This window comes from Triturus cristatus, chromosome 6 (assembly GCF_964204655.1).
Source record: "Triturus cristatus chromosome 6, aTriCri1.1, whole genome shotgun sequence".
NCBI classification, from domain to species: Eukaryota; Metazoa; Chordata; class Amphibia; order Caudata; family Salamandridae; genus Triturus; species Triturus cristatus.
In genome coordinates this window covers 506,802,609-506,824,686 of record NC_140589.1, presented here as the reverse complement: position 1 = coordinate 506,824,686, position 22,078 = coordinate 506,802,609, and the positions used below count along the sequence as shown (strand labels likewise).

General features: G+C 44.7%; 1 protein-coding gene across 2 annotated transcripts in view; it reads right to left on the bottom strand.

The window, feature by feature from the left end:
* Positions 1-22,078, bottom strand: part of SMAP1 (small ArfGAP 1) — a 924,147-nt gene that overhangs the window by 16,270 nt on the left and 885,799 nt on the right. For both annotated transcript variants that reach the window (XM_085610917.1, XM_085610918.1), the window contains 2 exons: positions 17,361-17,529; positions 7,285-7,613 (listed from right to left, as the gene is read on the bottom strand). In XM_085610917.1, coding sequence (XP_085467043.1) covers positions 7,285-7,613; positions 17,361-17,529 — 498 coding nt within the window. The remainder of the gene's footprint in view (positions 1-7,284; positions 7,614-17,360; positions 17,530-22,078) is intronic.

Sequence of the window (22,078 nt, the reverse complement as noted above, 5' to 3'; positions counted from 1 at the left end):
TTATTTTTGTTTATGTTGTTGTTTTTAAAAGATTTAAAGAAACGGCATTGTTATTTACAATGTCAATAGCTTAATCACTCTCAAATGCTCCTGCAAGGGAAACGCTTTGTGTGCTCTTGCACTCCCCCCCACCCCTCCCACTTGTAGCGTGAGGCGCGCGCTTGTTTAAACTAACGATGTGTATATTCACAAAGCGCTTACAGGCTGTGAAGTCAAAGAGCTATGAACACACACCTCTGCGGCCCCCTTCTCTTCCTAAATCCATTGTTTATTTTTTTGAAGGTTGATATAGCGCAACCTCTACCCGAAGGTATTGGAGCGCTTTAAATGACCACCAGTTACCTTACACAAGACACATTCATTTTTTATAAACACAGGAAGATTAAGATATCACAGGATGCTGAACCAAGGCCGACACTCGAACCCTGTGCGTCAGCTCCAAAGTCGGCTGCTCTAGCCCTAAGTCTACGTCCTCTGTTTGAATTATAGGACCCACTGACCTGCCTCTTGACCTCGACCACTTAGGAGACTTTGAAGGCGAATTTGTTTAAGTTCTCGTGTGCCCTGATCCATGAGTGAGCAGCTCACCGAGTTCATGTTTTTCGCTGTGCCTTCCAAGACTTGTAGCCCTACTTTTAACTCATTCTTACAGGAGAATTATAAATCCGAACCTGTAACAAAAATACAATCTGGGTAGGATTAACTACCCTCGCAAGGACCAAGGAAACTACACGACCCATCATGCATCTGAGCTCACACACATCATGTAAGCAGAACGCGTTGCCCCGAACAGTCAGAGGTTGTTAACTTTAATCTCCCCCCTCACAAGTACTCCCAAATGTTCCCTCCGCACCACAATCACTATGTCTGCCAACTTCAGTGCTGAAAGGAGGTGCAGTAAAGGGGTAAGCTCAAAGATGCTAGATCTGCCGGAGAGAAAAGAACCAATGTATAGTGAATGCTAACACTGTGAATACAATCCTCGAGACAAATAAAAGCTAAGATAATACAATTATAGAGCATTTATTTCCACCCTCCCCCGCCCCTTTCATGGTATCATCTAGATTGCTGTTGAACAGTGGAGGGAGTGAGTAGAATGTCCTTCACATTAGCAGCCTCAGAAGGATTAAAGGCTGTGTCACCTGCAGGACTATTTTTATCGACCTCGGAAAGATGACATGCCTAATTTGAATTATGATATTTATTATCTCCTAGGCCACTCGAATGACGCAGAAAGGGAGGACCAAACTAGGAGGCAAAAAAGGCAACTATGCAGTATAATGAGGAACTTTTTTATAGTATTGCTTCATTCTTTTGTGGTTTTTTATACTTGCTAACACTTTCTGGCCAAAGATTTGACCTTATTGGTACCAGTTTAACAACCAAATACTGTCATAAACAACTGAAGGATGGATAACCAGTCAACCTTTGCGGGTGGCATTCTATTGTGCGGAAACAGGGGTCGCCACATATTTAGTAACGTTTGATGCGATTCAGCTAGACGTATTGTTTGGTTAAAATCTGCAGGTACAGCAGTGGATGGATCAAGTGGCAAATGGGGCAAATCTATAATTATGTGGAAAACGCTGCGGCTGCAGAATCGCATAATTCAAGTGGCCCTGATTATATAGATCTCCGAAGGATAACAGGTTGAGTTTCACATATGGCTGTAAATATATCGACCTCGTAAGGATTGCGGCCTATATCTGCCCAATCATGACAGCCTGGGTTTAACGGTACTCTTTGCAGTAGGGTCCCAACACACTGAGCTGCCTTTGGAGGGGTGACCTATAGCGCCTTGCCCATCACACGAGGGCACTGTTGGAGGTGCCAAGACTTGAAGGTTCGCCACCGCAGCGCCTCATGAATAACGCACATCCTCCCGGCCTGGCAGAGTTTGGCAGCTCTTAAATTGCATCAGAAGCTTGTTAGCAAACAATAGAGCACACAAGGGGCCGGGAGGGGCTGTGGGGGGTGGAAATGGTGCTGTAATTGTATAGGGCGGATGCACTGTACTTAAAGGTAGGGGGGAGGATCCGTGTCAAGCACCGGTACAGTGCCATAGCTGAGAGCTCCGCAAGGCTAACTGCAGGGGAAGAAGAGTGCACCTGTGGCACCCCACACTCACCTCGCACTCCCAGCTGGACCCGTGCGTGCCAGGGCACCGCGCCCACTCTTCAGCGGATCCTTCGTTCTCCACCCGCTGCAGCTGAGGGTGCAGTGCACAGAGGAGCCAAGGGCGCATAAGGAGCGGCGCGGCAGGGACGGACCCTTGGACCTCCTTTCTGCAGCTCTGCCAGCACCGAGGACATCCTGGGGTACGGGGGACCCCAACAGTGCGGCTCCAGTGCAAGAGGATGCAGTCTTCCAAGATAAGGCTTAATATTGGAGCTTAGACCGTTCCCGGGGAATCCGGGAACTTTGCACCGGGAGTTAAAGTGGTTTGCGCAAGATCACACGGTTCGTGTCAAGTGGAGAAACCAGGATTTAAACGTGTTATGGTTTGTGACCTGAGTTGGAAACGTAAACATCAGAGCACACCTCACCACAAGCTCCAGGTTGCGAGGATAGGGCAGCGAGAGCCATGAACAAAGCCGCCTTTCTCCGAGGCGAAGCAGAAATGCCTCGGAGAAACGCAGCGGCGGTTTCGGATTCGGGGGCATGTTTTTCTTTTCTCTCCTCTTGCCATTGGCTGGAGGAGAGAAAAACACGCCCAGCGAAAAGCAGCGAAAAAACACGCCCCCGAATCCGAAAAGGACGGGGCTTGTTTTGCGAGACAAAGACTCTTCTCCAATGGCTGGCCAGCATTTAAGAGGCCAGCCAATGGAGAAGAGGAGAGAAGAGGGGCGGGTTCAAGCCCCTCTTCTCCAAAACATTAAATCTCGGAGCGAGACTGCGCAAGCGCAGCCTTCGAGCCGAGACCTAAAAAGGGCGTGGCTAAAAAGTGCAAAGAAGAGCACGGAACACGCCCCCGAATCTGAAAAAGACGGAGCCTATTTGGAGGGACGGCTCTCTCCTCCAATGGCTGGCCTCCGTTTAGGAAGCCAGCCAATGGAGGAGAGCCAAAAAGAGAGGCGGGCTAAATAGCCACTCTAAGCATCATAAGATCTCCGGACTTCCGGTTCTGCCTTCAGCAGACCAGACGGTCCCTCGACCTAAAAAGTACCTTTACCAAATTACTTGGCTGCGAGCCTGTTTGTCAGTCTGCCTCGGTGCACCCGCACGTTCACCTTTTTTAAATGCTTCTCTGCAGGGGTTTCTTACACCTTTTACACAAACTTAAGGATCCCTAGATACACCTTAGTTAAACAAGCATTGGCATAGCCAAATAGGTCTCGCATTTGGGAACTTATAAGTTTAGCCATGCATTTTTGACATTGCCAATAACAATGCCTTTTATTTTTGTTTTCGTTTTTAAAACATAAATAAAAGGCATTGTCATTTACAATGCCAATAGCTTAAACTCGCGTAAATGCGAGACCTATCGCATTGCAAATGCTTGTTTCAATTGTAATTGCTTTTCTAGTTTTTACATGTACGGGACTTAGCATCCAAACCGAAGTGCATTATATATCTTTCCCATCGAAGTCTTGTGATTTTCGTGACAATGAATATTCCTCATTTTATAATTTTGTCAGCCTGATCTCTCCATACAGTTTTTTTCCATTTTGGGAATGGAATACCGTAAGAAAAAGTGACCCATGACCGAGGGGGTAGCATACGGTGGCCTGTAATGGAGTTTTATTATAAAGCTTTGGTCTATGAGATAGTCAGCATGAAGGTTAGGCTTAACATGCGCTCCACCAGAAAGTGACAGTGCTGTAATTTGTAGTTGTAACATATAAACTAATACCTATAGCACTCTCTCCATTGGGTTAATCTTCTAATTGTTTAGCAAAACTTGGAGGAATGGCATTTAAAAGACACAATATATGGCCCTACTGAAGTCAGAATTCGGCACTACATATCATATTAAGGTGATTATTCATAAAACAGATTATACTGATGGGATGAGAAGTGTTGTATGAGGATCTCCAAAGCATCCTCAGTCACCACAAGACATATTGCCAGATCTATACGTTTTTGTATAGCAATATTTCCTGGAATCCTCCCACTTTGAAATGTCAGCCAAACAAATGCAGTTGACACCAACAGTTAGTTATGAGGTACTAAATGGACAAACGCACTTAAATCACTGCATGATGCTTTCATCTCAGCAGTGGTGTAGATAGGGGGGCGGTGAGTCGGACCACCCCAGGTGGCAATAGTTTTGGGGCGGCCCCCCCCATATCTTCCGATCTTACATGTGGCCGTCGCGGCAGCAAGAATTGCCAGGCCCCCCAAGTCTTACCTGCAGCTGTATGACCCGCCAGCCCCTCCCCCTCCGGGTCTTACCTGCGGCCATATGAATCGCCAGCACCCCCCCCCCCCCGGGCTTCAATCAGGCCGCTGCGGGTGACGAACACACGGTCTGACACAGGCGGCCTAAGGCCTAGCTACGCTACTGCATCTCAGGCTATTTGAACATATTGAGATCCTTAAATTCCTGCTTCCCTGCAGGCATCTGTAAAGGTTGCATCAGTGGCGGCCGCCACTAACAAAGGGTCATGGGTGGGTGGGGGGAGAGCACGGAGGCTAAGGAGGGATGACGGGTTGCTAATAATAATTTTTAAAAATGAACCTGACGCCGCCAGCCGCCTCCTTTTGCTCCTGCTGGCCTTTTCTGGGTTCCAGCAGCCCCTGGGACAGACTCCCAGCTAATCCCCATGCTGCAGAGCAACACACGGATTGGCCTGAGTGGGCAGGAAAGACGTTCGGCTGAGGTCATGGAGTCTGTGGGGCCGGGCTGGAGAAGCCCAAGTAGGCATGTGGGTTTTGGTCAGGCTGAGACAGCCAGCCAAAGCACAAGCACTCCTCCTCCACCCTCCCATGCCCCCCCTCCATGCAGAAGCTGGCTCAGAGCCAGGAAGTGGGGCGACAATCCTCCACCATTGTGGAGGAGCCGCCACTGATGTGCATACGTCTGAGCTTGTCAGGTTCCAGACCCTGGAAAACGGGTGTTCAGGGATTCCAGTTCCATACTCAATAGCAGACTCACTGGGTTCTGCTGTTCCTCCAGTCTTTTGTGACAGAGAGAAATTATTCTTCTCCCATGGGTCTCAGCAACTTCAGCCACTACGGCCCCTCACTCAGATTAAGGACACCTCTCTAAGACTGTGACCATTAACTTCCTGCTCTCTGAGAGTAGCTACTGGCTGAGTTAAGACCTCCTGAAATCAAATTGCGTTTGTCAGTAACTGCATTGTAAAAATAACAAAGAAGGGCTGTAAACTACTTCTGATTTCCTCTAAGGCGTCTTGTTTAGCAATACATTACTGGGGATCTTTAACCTCCACATCAGTATTCAGAGAGAACATTTGTGACATAAAAGGTATTTGCAATTAAACAAGATCAACCATGCACCTGCACGACGGTTTAACAATGCAGTCTTCATTAAATAGGAGCTGAATCTGAAGTTTAGGTGAAAATTAAAATCTGAAACCGAACTGAGCTCAGATTAAAAGTCTGAATCCTTTTTTAAACCCCATCCCAAGTGAAAACACTATTGCACAAATTCCCATCCATCCTGTCCTCAGTACTCGAACAATATGGTGAGTAACACAAACATATTACAGTATTGAAAAATAAAAATGATGCTACCGTTTAAAAATAAAATATACGAAAAGGAAACAAGAACACAACTGCAATGAAAGAATCCTAAGACGTTTAACCGGGTGATGATGCGAAGAGTTAGTTCCCGTGTAAACCGAAAGACCATAGTGAGAAGGTGTGCATTCGTTATAGTTAATAAGCATCTGAAATACCAATTATGCACACTGTATAAAAGGGCTAGTGTCCGCTTCAAAGTATGTCACTGACAGACCATAGCACATGGAAACATACAACTTAACACAAATAAAAACGTGAAAATTGTATGTTAGCAGTGTCATCTTAAAGGATTAGGGGGCCCTGTGTAATTCATATTTTGAGGGCACCTGTAGAGGACTCATTGTATTTCCCATCTCTTGTTAACTCAGACCCACATGATTTCAAACAATACTAAGTTAGGTGTTAAACTTTTAACAGGGTCACACAAAATATTTCACACAAAACACTTGAACTATCTCTTGATTGGGACCCAAAAAAACCTTAAAATGGCAAGAATTTAAGAGACGGTCAGAGGTAGAGATAGTCAGAGAGTTAGAGAGGTCTAGAAAGGACATAGAATACACAGATAGTTAAATTCAGAGAAACTTCATGTTCCCAGGGGCCCCACTGTTAAGTGGGGACACTGGAAAATTGCCCACTTCGCCCGTGCCTTAACATGTCTCTCTAGCAAAGGGCTTGCAAAACCCTTTTCCTCATATTTTTTATAATACATATAACACATCAGGTCAATTGACTGAAGACCATTATGTCCAATGATTACACCTCCTGATCAGTTTTGGATATATGGTGCCGGTTTGGTGCCTTGGGTCATGAAATGGACTGAAAATCGACCCCGACATAAGCACGAGGGGTAACTGGGGTGGCTCCTCCGCAATGGCGGAGAAGCGTCGCCCCACTGAGTCAGTCAGGGGAAAATAAAAAGATAATATAACAATAGTATAATTTTTTTTCGCTGAGAAAGAGAGTCTTGGGCAGGCCGGGCATGGCAGGGTGAAGGGGGTAGTGTGCACCGTAAAGTGCACATGTCGGTTTGGCCGGCTGTCTTAGGCCGGCCTAACACACATGCGCACTTAGGTTTCTGCAACCCGGCTGTGTTGCACAGTCTGTTTGGAGAAATGCTACAGTCACTGTCTGCGCAGCAAACAAGGCCACTCTCACCAATCTCATGCTATGAGAGCAGCATCTGGATTGGTGGGGAGCCTGTGCTGGTGTCCCAGGGACTACTGGGACACCATCAAGAGTGAAGAGGAGCACCGACGAGTCGGCGGATAGACAGGTACATTTTTTAAAAATGATCTCTCTTTTACTAACCCCTCACCCTTAGTGGAGTTTTGTGACGGTTGCCACAGAGGGGTAGATGAATTCCAGAGGGTGCTTATCCGGCTCGATATGAGGACAGAAAGAAAAATAATACATCTGGTCGCACTGTGTGTCTTGTCAAAGTACTTAAATAGTGAAAAAAACACTAAATTACTAAAAGTATTCTTCGATCCACAACTTGTATTTCATAGAGCAGTCCACTGCAGTAATTGTTCAGGTTGCATTTTCAAATATTAACAGTTAAATAAGGATTACCTGAGGAACGTTCCAAGAAGCTTGTTGATTTTGCTGCATGCCGTATTTATTTTGAGGTGCGATTAAACTTCCCACCATTCCTGCTTGAGGTCCAATCATGGTAGGAGGAAGCCCCATAACTCCGGTTTGAGCACTGCCCACAAACCCATTAGGAACTCCCATGCCCACCATCATGCCAGCACTCTGTCCCATTCCAGGCATCGACTGTCCCATCATATTTCCCATGATTCCAGGCGCTGTAGGAAGAGGCACTCCAATGGGTGGGAAGGCCTGAAAACTGGTTGTTGGCTGTGGCGGAAATTGCATTGTGCTAGGTCCCAGAAACATCCCTGTATTGAACAAAGGGAACATTTACTTTTGTAAGATATGTGAAGGCTTAAAAAAACAATTAAACCAAGAACCCTATAACTAACTACCTTGTACACCACACTTCTCAAAAGACACCGCAACCATAGAATATTTTAATATGTCTGACTCTCTGGGAGTTGAGACCATATTATGCTTAAACCCTAACAATAAACAGAAGTGCATTCGGTAATTAGCCCCATCATGGCATCGAAGTACAATCATCTTCTCCGCAGCACGTTCATACTGATGATCAAGAGGGCAAGTATAAGGTCGACACGTCTTATATATTTACTCCTCTTACTATTAGAGCTTGTGCTGAGCAATTAAAAACCATGTTCATCATTCTCTATATCGTGTTCTAAACAGGGGGAGATTGAATTAAATGTATTTACTTTATTAATGACTGAGAATTTAAATTGTTTCACATCAATGTACTTCCAAACCTTTAGCACCCAAGTATCAGCTGTGGATTTGTATCTGTGCTCCAAATGATACAAAGAGAAAGCCTAGATGCAGTGAACAGCCCATAAAAGACTTCAAAATGAACAGATTCACCCCTTCACACCATAATTCTAATCCTGTCATTTAAAAAAACCTATTGTATATGTGGGAACTAATGACACAAGACCCCAACAATCTCCGATTATTGGCCATTTTCGCCACAATCGGATTACAGACCTTTTGGGCCGCTCCAGCACCCATTACACATTTCTGAAGTCCGAGGACGTTTGCTGCCACAGACTTTGCTGAACGTCTATGCATCAATATCCTTTTCCAAATCACTCATTAAGTGAGTCCGTGTTATTTTTAAATTCCCTAGGGCTCAGAAGGATTATTTGTCTATCAGAAATGTAGCATGTTCACCCTAGTGCTAACTGCAGAAAATTCCATTAGGGGTCTGGGTGCTCTTGTCCTCATCTTGGGGCCCAGGACGCAGTGCCAGACAGAAATACTGGAGGGCGCTCTCTAAAAAAATGTAAAAAATCAATTACTATTTGTTTCTTGTCCAGTAAGTCCTTTGCCATCCAACAGGTCGCTCCTCTCCATTTGCTGCACTCGCACCCATTCAGGGATGAGAAAGCTCAAGATTCATAGGAATATGCGTGAAATAGGTGGAGAATGACATCGGCTACTACATTTCCCCAGATTTACTTTACAGTTGCTAGTGGCTCGTGCATAGGCCCTTTGGTCTTTCAATTTTGACAATGTGCAACACACACAATTAACTGTTAGCACCGAGTCTTTCACTTTTAGGGTGCATTCATTCATACACGAAACGGAAATAAATCACAACCCAGCTTAACGAAATTTGGGCAGATCAGCCCCCTCTCTCCCTAGGAAACATAAGCAACTTCATTGACTGTCTCCGAGTCTTTTCCATGATAGGTAACGTAAATGTCTACTTTATTAAAATCTCATAGCTGTTTGTGCTCGTGTTAGAGCCTCTTTCGATTAGGTTTAGGGGACATATGTGGTAGAGCCTGGAAAAAAGCAGAAGTTTGGGAAGAATAGTCACTAGAGACATTGTCTAACCATGCGACAAAAAATGTATTTATAATTTTCCATGATTCTTTCTATGTTCCAGGGACCTTAAGCTTTCAAAATTTAAATACCCAAAAATACAATGCTGCCCTACCCTCATTAAACATTACTAAATATTTGTAAGCTCCCTCCCACCGCCCCTCTTCTGTGGACAGTGCTAACGTTTTAGGAAATCAGGTTCTTGGAAGTTTACTTAAAATAGGAACAGCAAATACATGTAGTTGTCAGGCCCCTGTTGGCGGGACGTTTCTAGCTCACGCTGCCACAAGACAATGCTGTCATCAAATAGACCGCTTTTGTGACTGAACTAGAACCCCATAATACGCCAGCTCTTCCTAGCTCTCCCAGCCATGAGTTCCATAACAAATGCAAAGAGCAGAGGTTACGAATGGCAACTCCACCTTGTAGCCATTGGCTAAAATGTAGGCTGGCGGCTCCTGGTAGGTTTCCCGTATTATCCACATGCCAGCCGCACATTTACACGTTCCCAATACCTTCCTGGGAAAAGACGACTGGGCTCATTTTAAGGCCTTCTTGGCAGCCAGTCATAATGTTAGCAGGTGCCTTCGTGGGCATTACAACCCTATACGATGAGTCAATTTACAATGTTAGAATATGTAAACTTATAGCTACGAGGAGAGGACCCTCGGAATTAAGTCGTCACTGCCCTAGGGTGACACAATGATTTTCCTGAGTTTCAGGAGTACTTCTACCGTTGCTTCGGTCGTGGCACAGGACCGTAAAACAGTAAACAATATAGTTGATATTTTCATTAGGATGAGGAAAATCTTTTTTTCACGATTGACTTGTGAACCCATCAGAGTAATTAACATGTTTTCATGTTCTAGAGCCGAAAGTACGTACAGGAAGGTCAAAAATAGCGGGTGGAAAGTGCTCATAGACTTAGTGTGACTTGCCTGCCTTTTTGCAATGTGGCCTCAGTGCTAATAGGTCACATCATAAAATACCTTTCTGGAAATAACTCGCAAGCATTGGCAAAGCCAATATGTCTTGCCTATACAAGAGCTATTGCTTTTGGCAATGTTATTTTTTCAAGTTGTATACCCGTGTCGATGCTGTTCAGCATGACAAAGTTAGTGGTGTGGAGTGTCAGAGTGGAGTGGGTGGGGGGGGGTTAGAGTGTTGTGGGCTGGATTTGATCGAGTGGAGTGTTGTAGAGTGGAGTAGAGTGTGGGAGAGTTGAGGAAAGGAGAGTAGACTTCAAAGGTTCAGTGGGAGAGAGTGTCCTAGAGTGCGATGGCGCAGAGTGGAATGGCGCAGAGTGGAGTGGAATGAGGTAGTGGAGTGGGTTGGAGTAAATTAGGGTGGATTTGGTTGGGGTAGAGTGAGTTGGATTGAGTGGAGTGGGTAGATTGGAGTGGGTGAACTGGATGGGATGGATTGGAATGGGGTGGATTAGATTGGTTTGGAGTGGATGGATTGGAGTGAAGACTGGATTGGGGTGGGGTTGGATTGAGTTCGAGTAGGGTGGTTTGGAGTGGGGTGAATGAGAGGGGTAAATTAGAGTGGGGTGGATTAGAGTGGGGTGGATTAGAGTGAAGTGGATTAGAGTGGGTGGATTAGAGTGGGGTGAATTGCATTGGAGTGGCTTGGATTGGAGTGGGTGGACTGGATTGGAGTGCAGCGGATTAGAGTGGGGTGGATTGGAGTGGGGTGGATTGGAGTGGGTTGGGGTGAACTGTGGTGGGGTGGATTGGGGTGTTGCTAGCTGAATTGGGGTGGAGTGTGATGGACTACATTGAGGTGGGGTGGATTGGAGTGTGATGAAATTGATTGAGTGGGTTGGACTGGAGTGGGGTGGACTAGAGTGGCATGAGATTGCAGTGAGGTGGATTGGACTGGGATGTGGTGAACTGGTTTAGAGTTGGGTTAATTTGATTGAGGCGGATTGGATATGGATGGATTAAAGTGGAGTAGAGTGGATTGGATTAGGGTGCAGTGGATTGGGTTGGAGTGGGGTGGATTGCAGTGGGACAGATTGTTTTGGATTGGAGTGGGGCAGATTGTTTTGGATTGGAGTGGGGTATATTGGATCGGGGTGGATTGGTGTGAGGTGGACTGGATTGGTGTGTGGTGGGTAGGATTACTGTGAGGATGACTGGATTGGTGTGCAGTGGATTGGTGTGGTGTGAATTGGGATGAGTGGGAGGATTGGGGTGGGGTGAGGTGGATTTGGGTGAGATGGAGTAGATTGGAGTGGGGCAGAGTGGAGTGGAGAAGAATGGAGTGAGGCGGAATGGAGTGGACTCGAGTTGGGCAAACTGGAGTGGGGCAAATTGTTTTGGATTGGATTAGATTGTTGTGAGCGGGGCAGATCTTTTAGATTGGAGTGGAGCAGATTGCAGTGGGATGGATTAGAGTGAGGCAGATTGTTCTGGATAGGAGTGAGGTAGATTGGAGCAAGGTGGATTGGAGTGGGGTAGATTGTTTTGGATTGGTGTGGGGCAGATTTTTTGGGATTGGAGTAGAGCAGATTGTTTTGGGTTGGAATGGGGCAGATTGGAGTGGGGCGTATTGCAGGGTGAGGTGGATTGCAGTGGGCAAATTCAAGGGGGGGGGAATTGTTTTAGATTGGAGTGGGGCAGACTGTTTTGGACTGGAGTGGGGCAGACTGTTTTGGACTGGAGTGGGGTGTATTGGATTGGGCTGGATTGAGGTGGAGTGGACTGGATAGGTGTTAGGTGACTGAATTGGTGTGAAGTGGATTGGATTGGTGTTGGGTGAATTGGGATGAGTGGGTGGATTGGGGTGGGGTGGGGTGGACTGGAGTGGGGCAGACTGTTTTGGATTGGAGTGGGGCAGAATGTTTTGGAGTGGAGTGGGGCAGATTGTTTTGAATTGGAGTGGGGAAGTAGATAGTGTACTTAGTCTCTGCTCTCGCGGAGGGGTAAACAGAGGCAAAGACATGACAAATGCAAGCCATGGCCAAATGGAGAGAAAGAATCGGAGAGCGACGATGGAGCCAGTAAATGGGAAGCCTATGGGCGGGCTGAAGCCCACAAAGTAGATACAGTACGTTTTTTCGAAACAGCGCAATCACTGTCTACCTGAGACCTAAAAAGGGCTACTGAATGAATATTAGTCAGGTCGCTATTTGTGACCACCTGGGATTAAGTACGAACACCGGAATTGCGGCCTTTATGAAGGGATTCAGATCTGCTTCCTTATGTTTGCATTTCTCAATAGGAAAGTTTTTTTTTATTCAGTCCATTCCCCTTAAAGTGGCAGGCTCTGCTTTAAAAAAAAAAAATTCTTCCATATGGGTCGACCTTGGGGAAGCATACAGTGGTCAAATGCACCAATGGCTGTTCCCCCGAGGATGTCAGACTTGATTCCAAAGGAGAAGCTGTTGTATTGCATTTCAGAACTCGGGTATTGGTATGCAATTAATGGCTTGAGACAGCAATTGCGGTTGCAAATCACTAATACATGTCACTGCAAGTTGGAATTGAGATGGATGCATCTCTCATGCTTCCTCGTAGGTTGTGAGTCAGAATGGGTCACAGAATCTCGTTTATGACTACAGTAAGAAGAAAAAAGTTCTTTTGCTGTCGCAAACCCAGTGATTTTGCGATTCACAGGGTTTGGGACTGTTAAACAGCTTTGAACATCAGGTCCTTAATCCCATATGACTACCGCTTTTTATTCTGGCAGTCCTGATCAGAAAACAAGTATATCTTGACAGAAGTGGTGAACCTTGTGTAAGTCTCCAATAATGGCTATTCTGTCTATATTTTTAATATGTTTTATGGCATTATGAACCTCTTTCTCTCTCAGGTACCTAAGCCAAAGCCTATCTGCCTGAAAGCTCATGTTACAGCTCATGTTAAATTCTCATCAAGACTGCCATTTTCAGTCACTGAGAAACATTACCCAAAGAAGGAATTGAGACCGAAATGATTTTCATGGACTTCTGAGGACTGAAGATTCAGGCACATAGGATGATCTTCTATATAAACCCTGAAGCTATTTATATAACGCTTTATAATAAGAGCACTATAAAATTATTTTTATGTCCGAGCTCACCCCAAAGAGGCTAAGACCTCTTATTTTGAAATATGCTTGATTTCAAATGCTTTGCATTATCATACTGCAAATTAATACATATTCTCGTTAAAAGAGCAATGGTTTTTTATTTTAGTAGTTCAGTTGAAAAGTTTATTAGGAAAACTAAAACATTCTGCTACTAGGGCTGAAGCTGCTGAAGATTCATACTTCCAGTTTGGCTGTAGCATTCCCCATGTCTTGTAATAATAGTGTGCCAGCCTGTGAACTCTGCTTTTGATCCGAACAATATAGCTCTGATGGGATGCTGAGTTTATTGAGAAAGATTACAGTGTCAAACAGTATCGAAGCTTGAAACCTACCACAACTGCCTGGAGTAAGCTTTGACTGCTCAGCCCAGCTATTCTTGGAGAGTCAAGTGTACAAAGCGAATAAGTTGGTTGTCCAATTGGAGTGTGATGAACCCGAGTTCATCCTGAAACACCTGTGAGTCTTGCATGGGGCACTATGAAAATGCAAGAGGCCATCATCCCTATTAGTTGCATGAACACTCGTGCTGGAAGGGAGTGTTGAGGTATGAATTTTTGTCGCAAAGCCTGAATGCTTGCAATCCTGGCCGGATTGGGGTAGGCTATCGCTTTTGAGGTGTCTAAGCAATGGTGTGGGTAGGTCACTCCAGTGCCAAATATGCGGAAAATTGTCTGTCTTGAAGAAACATGTATCCTACTGTTGTGATGTAGAGAAGATCTCATGTGTGTGGATACTCTCTTGGAGAGAATGTGATTCCCTGAGATGGTGTCTATAGTTTATTTTTATTTTACAGAGTTTTATATAGCGCAAACTTGACCCAAAGGTATCGGGTATCAGAGCGCTTTACATAGCACCAGTTGCGTTATATGAGGACACATTCATTTTTGTTAAGCACAGGAGATTAAGTGATTTGCCCAGAATCACAGGGTGTTCAGCGTAATTGCAGAGACTCGAATCCGGTTATCCAGATTCGAGGTCGACCACCCTAGCCGTTAGGCTAACTCCTCTCCCCTACTGTGTGTACAAGATCTATGCTCAAGGCCAGAATGCTGAAATTCATGCTTGCTGAGGGATTGGGAGCAACACTTATGAGCCCTGTCAATGGAATTTCAAATTGATCCTGAATATGGTGGTGGAATAATTGTTGGCTGCAGGTCAGAGACCATAGCACTTAACACTTTCCAGACATCAACTCAACACTGAAGAATGCCTGGATGCACATACACTTAACTCCGAGTCCATAGATGATGAAGCTGAATCTAATGGTGCCAGAAAGTTTACCTGATGGTGACTAAATTGCTGAAGATTTCTTATTGCAGAAGCCAAGTTTGATATCATAGACCAGACAGTGTTAAAATATCGTGAGAATACAATTGGGTTTCCATCTAAAACAGAGGATAGGCTAAAGGCCCCTCTCAGTTTTCAGGAGGAGGCAGAGATCATGGTTTATTTCAGTTAATCTTCACTGGCAGGGCTCTAGATCTTGTGGAACTCAGAGCCAATGGCAGTACAGATTTCGAGATATTAGGACCTGCATGAAACATTCTTCCATTTGTTAATTGTTCTCTCACTTTTTCTCTTTATTTCCATTTCTCTCCGTCAGCTTTGTATTTTATTGTTTGGCAATGTTTACAAATTCTAAACATTCTGGTGGCGTGACAATAAAAAGAATGGAATGTTTTCTTTACTTACTTTTCTCCCACATATTCACTGCAATTTCTAAACAAAGGAGGTATAATGAGTTATAGAAAAGTAGAGTAATATACAGAAAACACCCGAGTATAGTAAATGACAGTTACCAACAACAATCATTTTATTCTGGAATCTTCCTCAGCTCAATCAAAACAAGCATTGGCATAGCCAATAGGTCTCGCCTTTGGGACCTTATAAGTGTTTAGCCATGCAACAGTTGCATAACTAAATACTTATAAGGTCCCAAAAGCGAGACCTATTGGCTATGCAAAGCGGCCGTGCGGACGCAAAAGTTAAAGTGATCCGATCGGGATCACGATCAAACATCAAAGCGGCCGTGGGGCCGCCAAAGTGAAAGTAATTGCGGTAAAGCGCGGCGCGCGCGCCCGCGCACATGCACTGTAGCTCTAGGCTGGCCTGGTAGCACTTTTTGGAGCCCTCTCAATAAGTCTCGTCAGACCAGCGCATGCGCTGGGTCAGGCGAGACCTAAAAAGAGCAAAGGGTCCCTGGAATGGACAGCGCACTGTGGGTGCTGCTTGGCTGTTTGTCTTTAAGAGGCTTCAGCAAATTCCCAGCTCAAACTCCATGTTCATTGCTTGTGTAATAAAAGTGAAGATCACACGTGTTGATCATTGAGTTGTTCTTGCTTTTAAAGGAAATGTAAATAATATTTTTTAAATGCTCCGGGATCCGTTGGGGCAGAGAGAATTCATCTCGCAGTAACTTCATGATGGGAATATCATCATAGCGAATTAATGTGTTAGCATGAAAAAAAACAATGCATGTGGTCCAGCCACCCCTCAGCTTCCCTTACTTGACAAAGTAGGAGTACAGCTACCTTCTCTTCTTTCCACAATTTTGCTTACTCGCGAAATCTACCTACCTGTTAGCAGGTGTATGGTTTGGTTCAGCAGCCTCCTTGACATGCTTCACCCTCAGATTGTCAGGACATAACCTGACTGATGTTGCATTTTATCATGATATGGAAGTCGTGATAGTCGTTCCGTGACTCGGGTCCTGTACTGCCATCTTCCTCATTTTAGTTCTCTCACCCACATTCATTTGTCCTTAGCCTTTCCTAGCACATGGGAAAACCCTTCTCCATCTTCTGCAGTGTGTGCAACTTGCCCTTTAAGAACCTACCTGCGGCTCGTGAAGTCTGCTTTAGTGAAAAGGATATGTCTGTAGCTACTGCTTTCCCACCGGCCCAGGGCATGTTTCTTCGCTTACCAAATATGGTTCTCTCAACAGGAAAATTCCGTCACAACACTAACCAAACGCCTTTGCTGAGGCTGCCCAAAGGCCATACGGATGCTTCGACATCCATTTCACAGAGAGACTTCATAACACCATATGTGATTTTCTGAATACTCTATGGTTTGCTTTTTATTTCTGGTGAGTGACCGCTCACCTGTACTTTTTCTGTTTCCACTCTTCCTCTCTCACAAAATGACCTCCTCCGGAGACGATGCGGTGTCATCCACGAAACATGAACCAGAAACCCTCCATGCATGCTGGTTGGTCCCACTCACTGCTGCACTTACCTGGCATCTCTGTGCTCTCCTAGTCCTCCTTTGCCACATTCAGAGCACACAAAGGCTCACACTACCTTCAAGTCTACCAGAAAGGGTTGGTGCTGCGGGAGGGATGCTCCAGCTTCCCTGTGACTGCAAATACAGCCCAGCTTTGAATGTCACTTTCACCTGCACCTCTCCTTACTGCTCTCCCTCAAGGCGAGGGCGTAAAGTGCTCCACCTGTCAAGAATGACTCTGGGGCACAGCACCAGGGTCCGCTGGGCCACCTCAGCTTTTCTTCAGAGTCCCCCAGCACTAGTGCTATCTTACTTTGCTTTGTTTCAGCTTTGGGTAATAATATCTGAGGCCTTGGAAAGGACACCGGTTTCCCCCAAAGGTTTACGGGTGTTTGTTGGAAGGAAACGGTGGTCCGCTGAAAGGGAATCTCCCATACCCAAAGGTAGTTGCATTTTTCTCCTATGCATGCTTTCCTTATATAACTTTTGTTACCAAGAAGAAGGTGTGAGTCACTACACAATCTTTACATCTGAGTCATGTCTCTACAACCTAGGCGAGAGTATTTGTTTTTAGAACTATCCACAAACTGCGTTTTCAAAAATAATTCGCATATTGACAATGGCTATTCATAAAGACTGATTTCCAATCAAAAACGCCTACCCTCGCCCCCAAAACGACCCTCTCAAACTCATTTCTTCAGTAGCTTGCGACATGACTGAATACATCATTCTGTGATTTTAGGCAACAAATGGATAACGACAAATACCTCTATCGCGTTTGAACCCTTATTCGGAATTGACAAGCACGTTTCTACTACTGCAAGATTCGAAATACTGCAATGGAAATGCGGCCTTCAAGTTCTGCATAATGTTTCTGAAGCTAAGTGAGAATAAACATGCATTACCAGGCGCGTTTTGCTGTGGTATCGTCCCTGTGCCATACAGTGATAAGATGGAGTCTTTTGAGAGTTGTTTTTTTGCAGATTCCTCGGATTTCGCAGCTTTCTCCGTAAACAGATCGAGGTCCACAGATGCAGGGGGAACAGCAGCAGTTGTTGAATTAGTGGATGTGCCCTATGAAAGATAAAGCCGCAATATGAAATCAAACACCGACACATTCCGTTGCATGAAGCTTGTATTAATGGTTTGTGTAAAACAAATGAAATCTAATTTGAAACAATTTCCCTGCTAGGATTGCACCACATACAAACAGTACATGATTAGACATATAAGTAGCAGGTGCGAAAATACACAAAAACTGCCAAGTGAGAGTCAAAGTGCATGAAATTCAGACATTATTCTTCCCATCTCATGATTTTACATAAAACTATGTTATAGGATGTGCCACCGTTTACAGTGGCTTCGTTGTACATCGCAGTGGGTTCTCTCCGCTGAATATGAAACTGGAGAAGAAGTTGGTTAGGGACCTCACTGTTAGCAAATGGAAAACCTCACTAAAATTCACTAAATAGGATGTATGATAGTACATCGCACACCGTTTCAACGCGTGCTTTTACCACGCGGTTCCCACATCGCAAAGACTGTAACATCGCAAGTTTTCCCAACGCACGGCGTTTCAACGCCAATGCTGTTTACCCAATTGCGAAATCCATTAGATCGCACACTGAAATATCGCTCGCCGTTACAACGCGTATTTTGGTGCCGCTGGCTCCAACACCGTCAGATATGCTCTGAGGTGTGTGTGTCATACAGCGTTTGGGAGCTAACGAGTGATATGACCCTGCAGTGGAAAACAAGTTTGGTTTTCCTCTGTGCTGTGATGTAACTGCAGTGAATAACAGTGATTAGAAAAACCTGTTGATAATAGTGGACGGGAATGGAGCCCTTACATATAGTATTTCTTCTCAGTAGGAGGGGAAGCTCACGGTCAGGCATTTGTTGTAAGTGCTTAATTGGTGAACCAGTGAAACAAAGGTTCTATCTATCGAATTATGACTGAAATCTTTACTGACCGTATGGTATTTGCCGACTCTGGTGCTGGAACAATTTAACGCTAAGTAGACTTCATTTGGGTCTGGATTGAGCAAAACACATGTCATGGGTCCCCAAGTAATCACTGTATTCCCACAGAGGCTAATTTGCATGTTTGTCTGTAAACAAGTTCTGTCATCTTTATAAAGCGTTTTATTTAGGGTCATTTTTACACTATAAATTGGTACACTGTCCTTAATTTGAGTCTGTGATTGGCAGTGTTGCCCACCTCTATTTCATTTTTAGAGCATCAGATATTTACGGAGAGCAAGAAAAGGAGGTGTGCTCAAACTCCACCCGCCCGAAGCTACACCCCTGTATTCGTCGCGCCAACATTCAGTTGCACCAGCTGCACACTTCTAAGAAGAGCTTTGAGCACCAGCACTCATCCTTTTGCAAGTTAAGGATTGCTGGTAGGGCATCAGCAGCTGCAGGTGTGTCTTCTGGAACATGAACGTTGTCTACATGGATGTCACAGATTTTTACCAGCTTTAGGAGGATTGGCAGTGCCTCGCTGTCTGGGGGGTGGGGGGAACTGTTGTGGCTATCTTTAGATGAGCTTTTTGTTGGTGAAGTTAAACCAGTCCTAAGTGCACCTGTTGTCAACACACCGCACACACATATAATATAAAGATGAGTTTGAAAGGAAAGGATTACATACATTTTCCAGATCCCATCATGGTTCGTGCTACTCGACACGTCCACACGTCAGTTCCCGCCCAGGGGCCGACAGTCTGAAGGACCGCAGCAGCGAATACTTACTACTTCGGCAAGCCTTGCTCTAAAAGTCACAAAGAGTTTCATAATCTGTGTCTTCTGTGCGTCAACCAGAAGGAGCGGTAGTATTGATGTTTGTGGGTCGTGTGTTTTCGGCGAGTAGCACATGTCACAGTGCTGTCTGTGGCGGCATGGCTCACTCCTGGGTGGGATAGCATGCAAGTTTGGGTCTTTGCTGACTATTATCTGGTGTTGAAACTTGGCTATTGAACATTCTGCCGTCTTTCCTACTTATTTGCCCTTGCCAATCTTGATTCCTGTTTTCTCAGTCATTGAAGAATGAAAGGCCAGGTCAGCCCCTTCATGATTCAAGATTGTGGCATACATCTTACAAACAAATCTGTGCAAAAATGCATTAGCCCACTGAGCTGTCTTTTGCCCGCACTCTCCACAGTCTTCCACAGGGGGAAGGGATTGCACCAAGTCCAAAGTCTCTCGCCCGATCACTCCGACATCCTTGTCTGTTGTCAGAAATGAAACCATGGTTACACAAAACACGACAGTCGTCACGGCAAGAGCGAGCTTGGATGTTTGGAAATGCCATTCAAGTCAATCGGTCCCCTCGCGTTTGCTGTGCTGCTGATGGGTGCACACCACACGGTCCCTACAGCTGTCATTTCGACTTTGCAGTGTTTCTATTTACCGTTTTGAGCCCGTTAAGGGTTTATCTCGAATCAGGATGCCTTCCCCAAATATTTGAAAAGTTTCTGCAGGCAAAGTCCTCCGCAGCTTGGGAAAACAATCCGCCTGCGATTACATCAAATTCATAAGCTAAATCTTGACAAGCCGACAAATGCATTTATCTAATTACCGACTCCTCGCCTTGCTTGCGATTTAAATGCTCGCGATGTAAATGTGCATGCGCATTACTAGCATGCGATCTAAAAGCATGCGGTGTCAAGCCTCCTGCGATGTGAAAGCCGCGTTGCGATGGCAGCGCGTGAAAACAGAGTCGTTGTAATGGGTGTTTCCCCACTAAATAGGCTTTGAGGAATCCCCGGTTTTAAAGTTTAATTACTTACATCATACGTACCTTTCCCCAGGAAAAAAAAGCTAAAATAGAGCAAACAACACTTGTCCAAGCTGCTAGAGCGGAGGTGGACTTCTATCATGTGGTTTGGGATTCTGTCATAATCAGACATTATTGGGATAAGGTGCTTCAGATGACAACACCAGTACCAACTAAGCAACTAGAACCTGATTCACTTGATAGGCCTATTGGGACGCATGCATTGATGCAAAGAGACCAAGCAAGTCTGCAAGTACATCTGCTAACTTTGCATTAGTGATAGCTAACCGCTGGGCTAGAAGGCGAAACAGGCACGCAGTATAAAGAACTGGTTATAAGATATCCAAAAGTGGGCACTGGCTGAACGGTCATCCTCTTGGCAAACTGCAGGTGCGGGGAGAGTGGGGACTCCAGCAGTGATCGAGACACCACGCTGGTATCAATAGTGGAAAAATCCGACTAACAGCCACTAGGATGCTTCATGGTAATCCTACATGTAATCTGTGAGCGTGGCATAGTATTCAGGAACACGCAACCCTAAGTGTGACATCAGGATAGCGTTCAGATTGACGAATAATCATAAATACATAATCTAAGAGGCAATACTATTTATTCCATAACACTTCAGCTCGGATTGCTTCGCTGGCCTGCAATATGGATAACTTTAGGTTTGACTTTTAAAAATAAAAAAATGTGTTGCAATTCCTGCTTGGGGAATGTTTAAAAAGTTCGAATGTACATTACTATTACTCTTGGTATGCTTGTGCAGCTGACCAACATCAAAATAAGGAATGCTGATTGGTCCTAGACGCCTGCTAAGGCCTCATATGTTATGATGGACTTTTATTCGGAATACGAAAATGTTAAATTAATATAAAGCAATTGAGATGTGCCACAATTTACCTGTGTTCGAGGACAAAATTAAATTTCGATCTTTCTGAAAATAATTCAAACTGTACCTTGTTTTCTATGCAAGGTGCGTATGCTGCGCTTATAATATCAAACTTAACATACGTTCCATTCTTTAGCAACATCAATACTTCAATGCTATTCTTTATTTTACATTCCCTCCTAATTGGCTTTCTCCCTGTATACTTCAAGCCAGAAGGTAAAACAATAAAGTAAGTACAACACATCTTGTACAAACTGTCGAATATAGGATCTCTTGTACTTTTGAATTTTTGCTCTCACTTTGTGATACTTCTGGTAGCTCACCCCAAAGTTGTCATTATGGTGGAGCCAGAACAGAAGAATGTTCACCTTGGACTTAGCTGAAGAATAAATGTGCTTTTCTCTCATATTCCTAAAGGGTCGTTTTTAATTAGATCTATTATGTATTTTACTTTTGATTGCTAGTGCTTTAATTGAAAGCTGCGTGTCACCTTGTGGCCACGCCAAAATACTAAAATGCTTGTTGTGGGCAGATAGGATCAAGGGAAGTTAGTGTACGAGCAAAAAACAAGAATTTATCAGCAACCCTTGCCTATTTGGAGATGACGCGAAAACAAACACAAACAGTTCCGTTTTCAGTTAGCACCTGAAATGAATGTAGTTTAGGTCTGCTCATAGGTTTGGGCTGAGGGCATACAACAGCTACAGGGTCGGATTGGTAAGGGGGGCAATAGGGCAATGGTAGGGTGACTAGATTCTCACAACAAAACAAGCATTGGCATAGCCAATAGGTCTCGCCTTTGGGACCTTATAAGTGTTTAGCCATGCAACAGTTAATGTTGTTGCAGTAAGGATATTGTGCTGCATAACTAAATACTTATAAGGTCCCAAAGGCGAGACCTATTGGCTATGCCAATGCTTGTTTTTTAAAGGGGTAGAAGTGCCTTACACGGC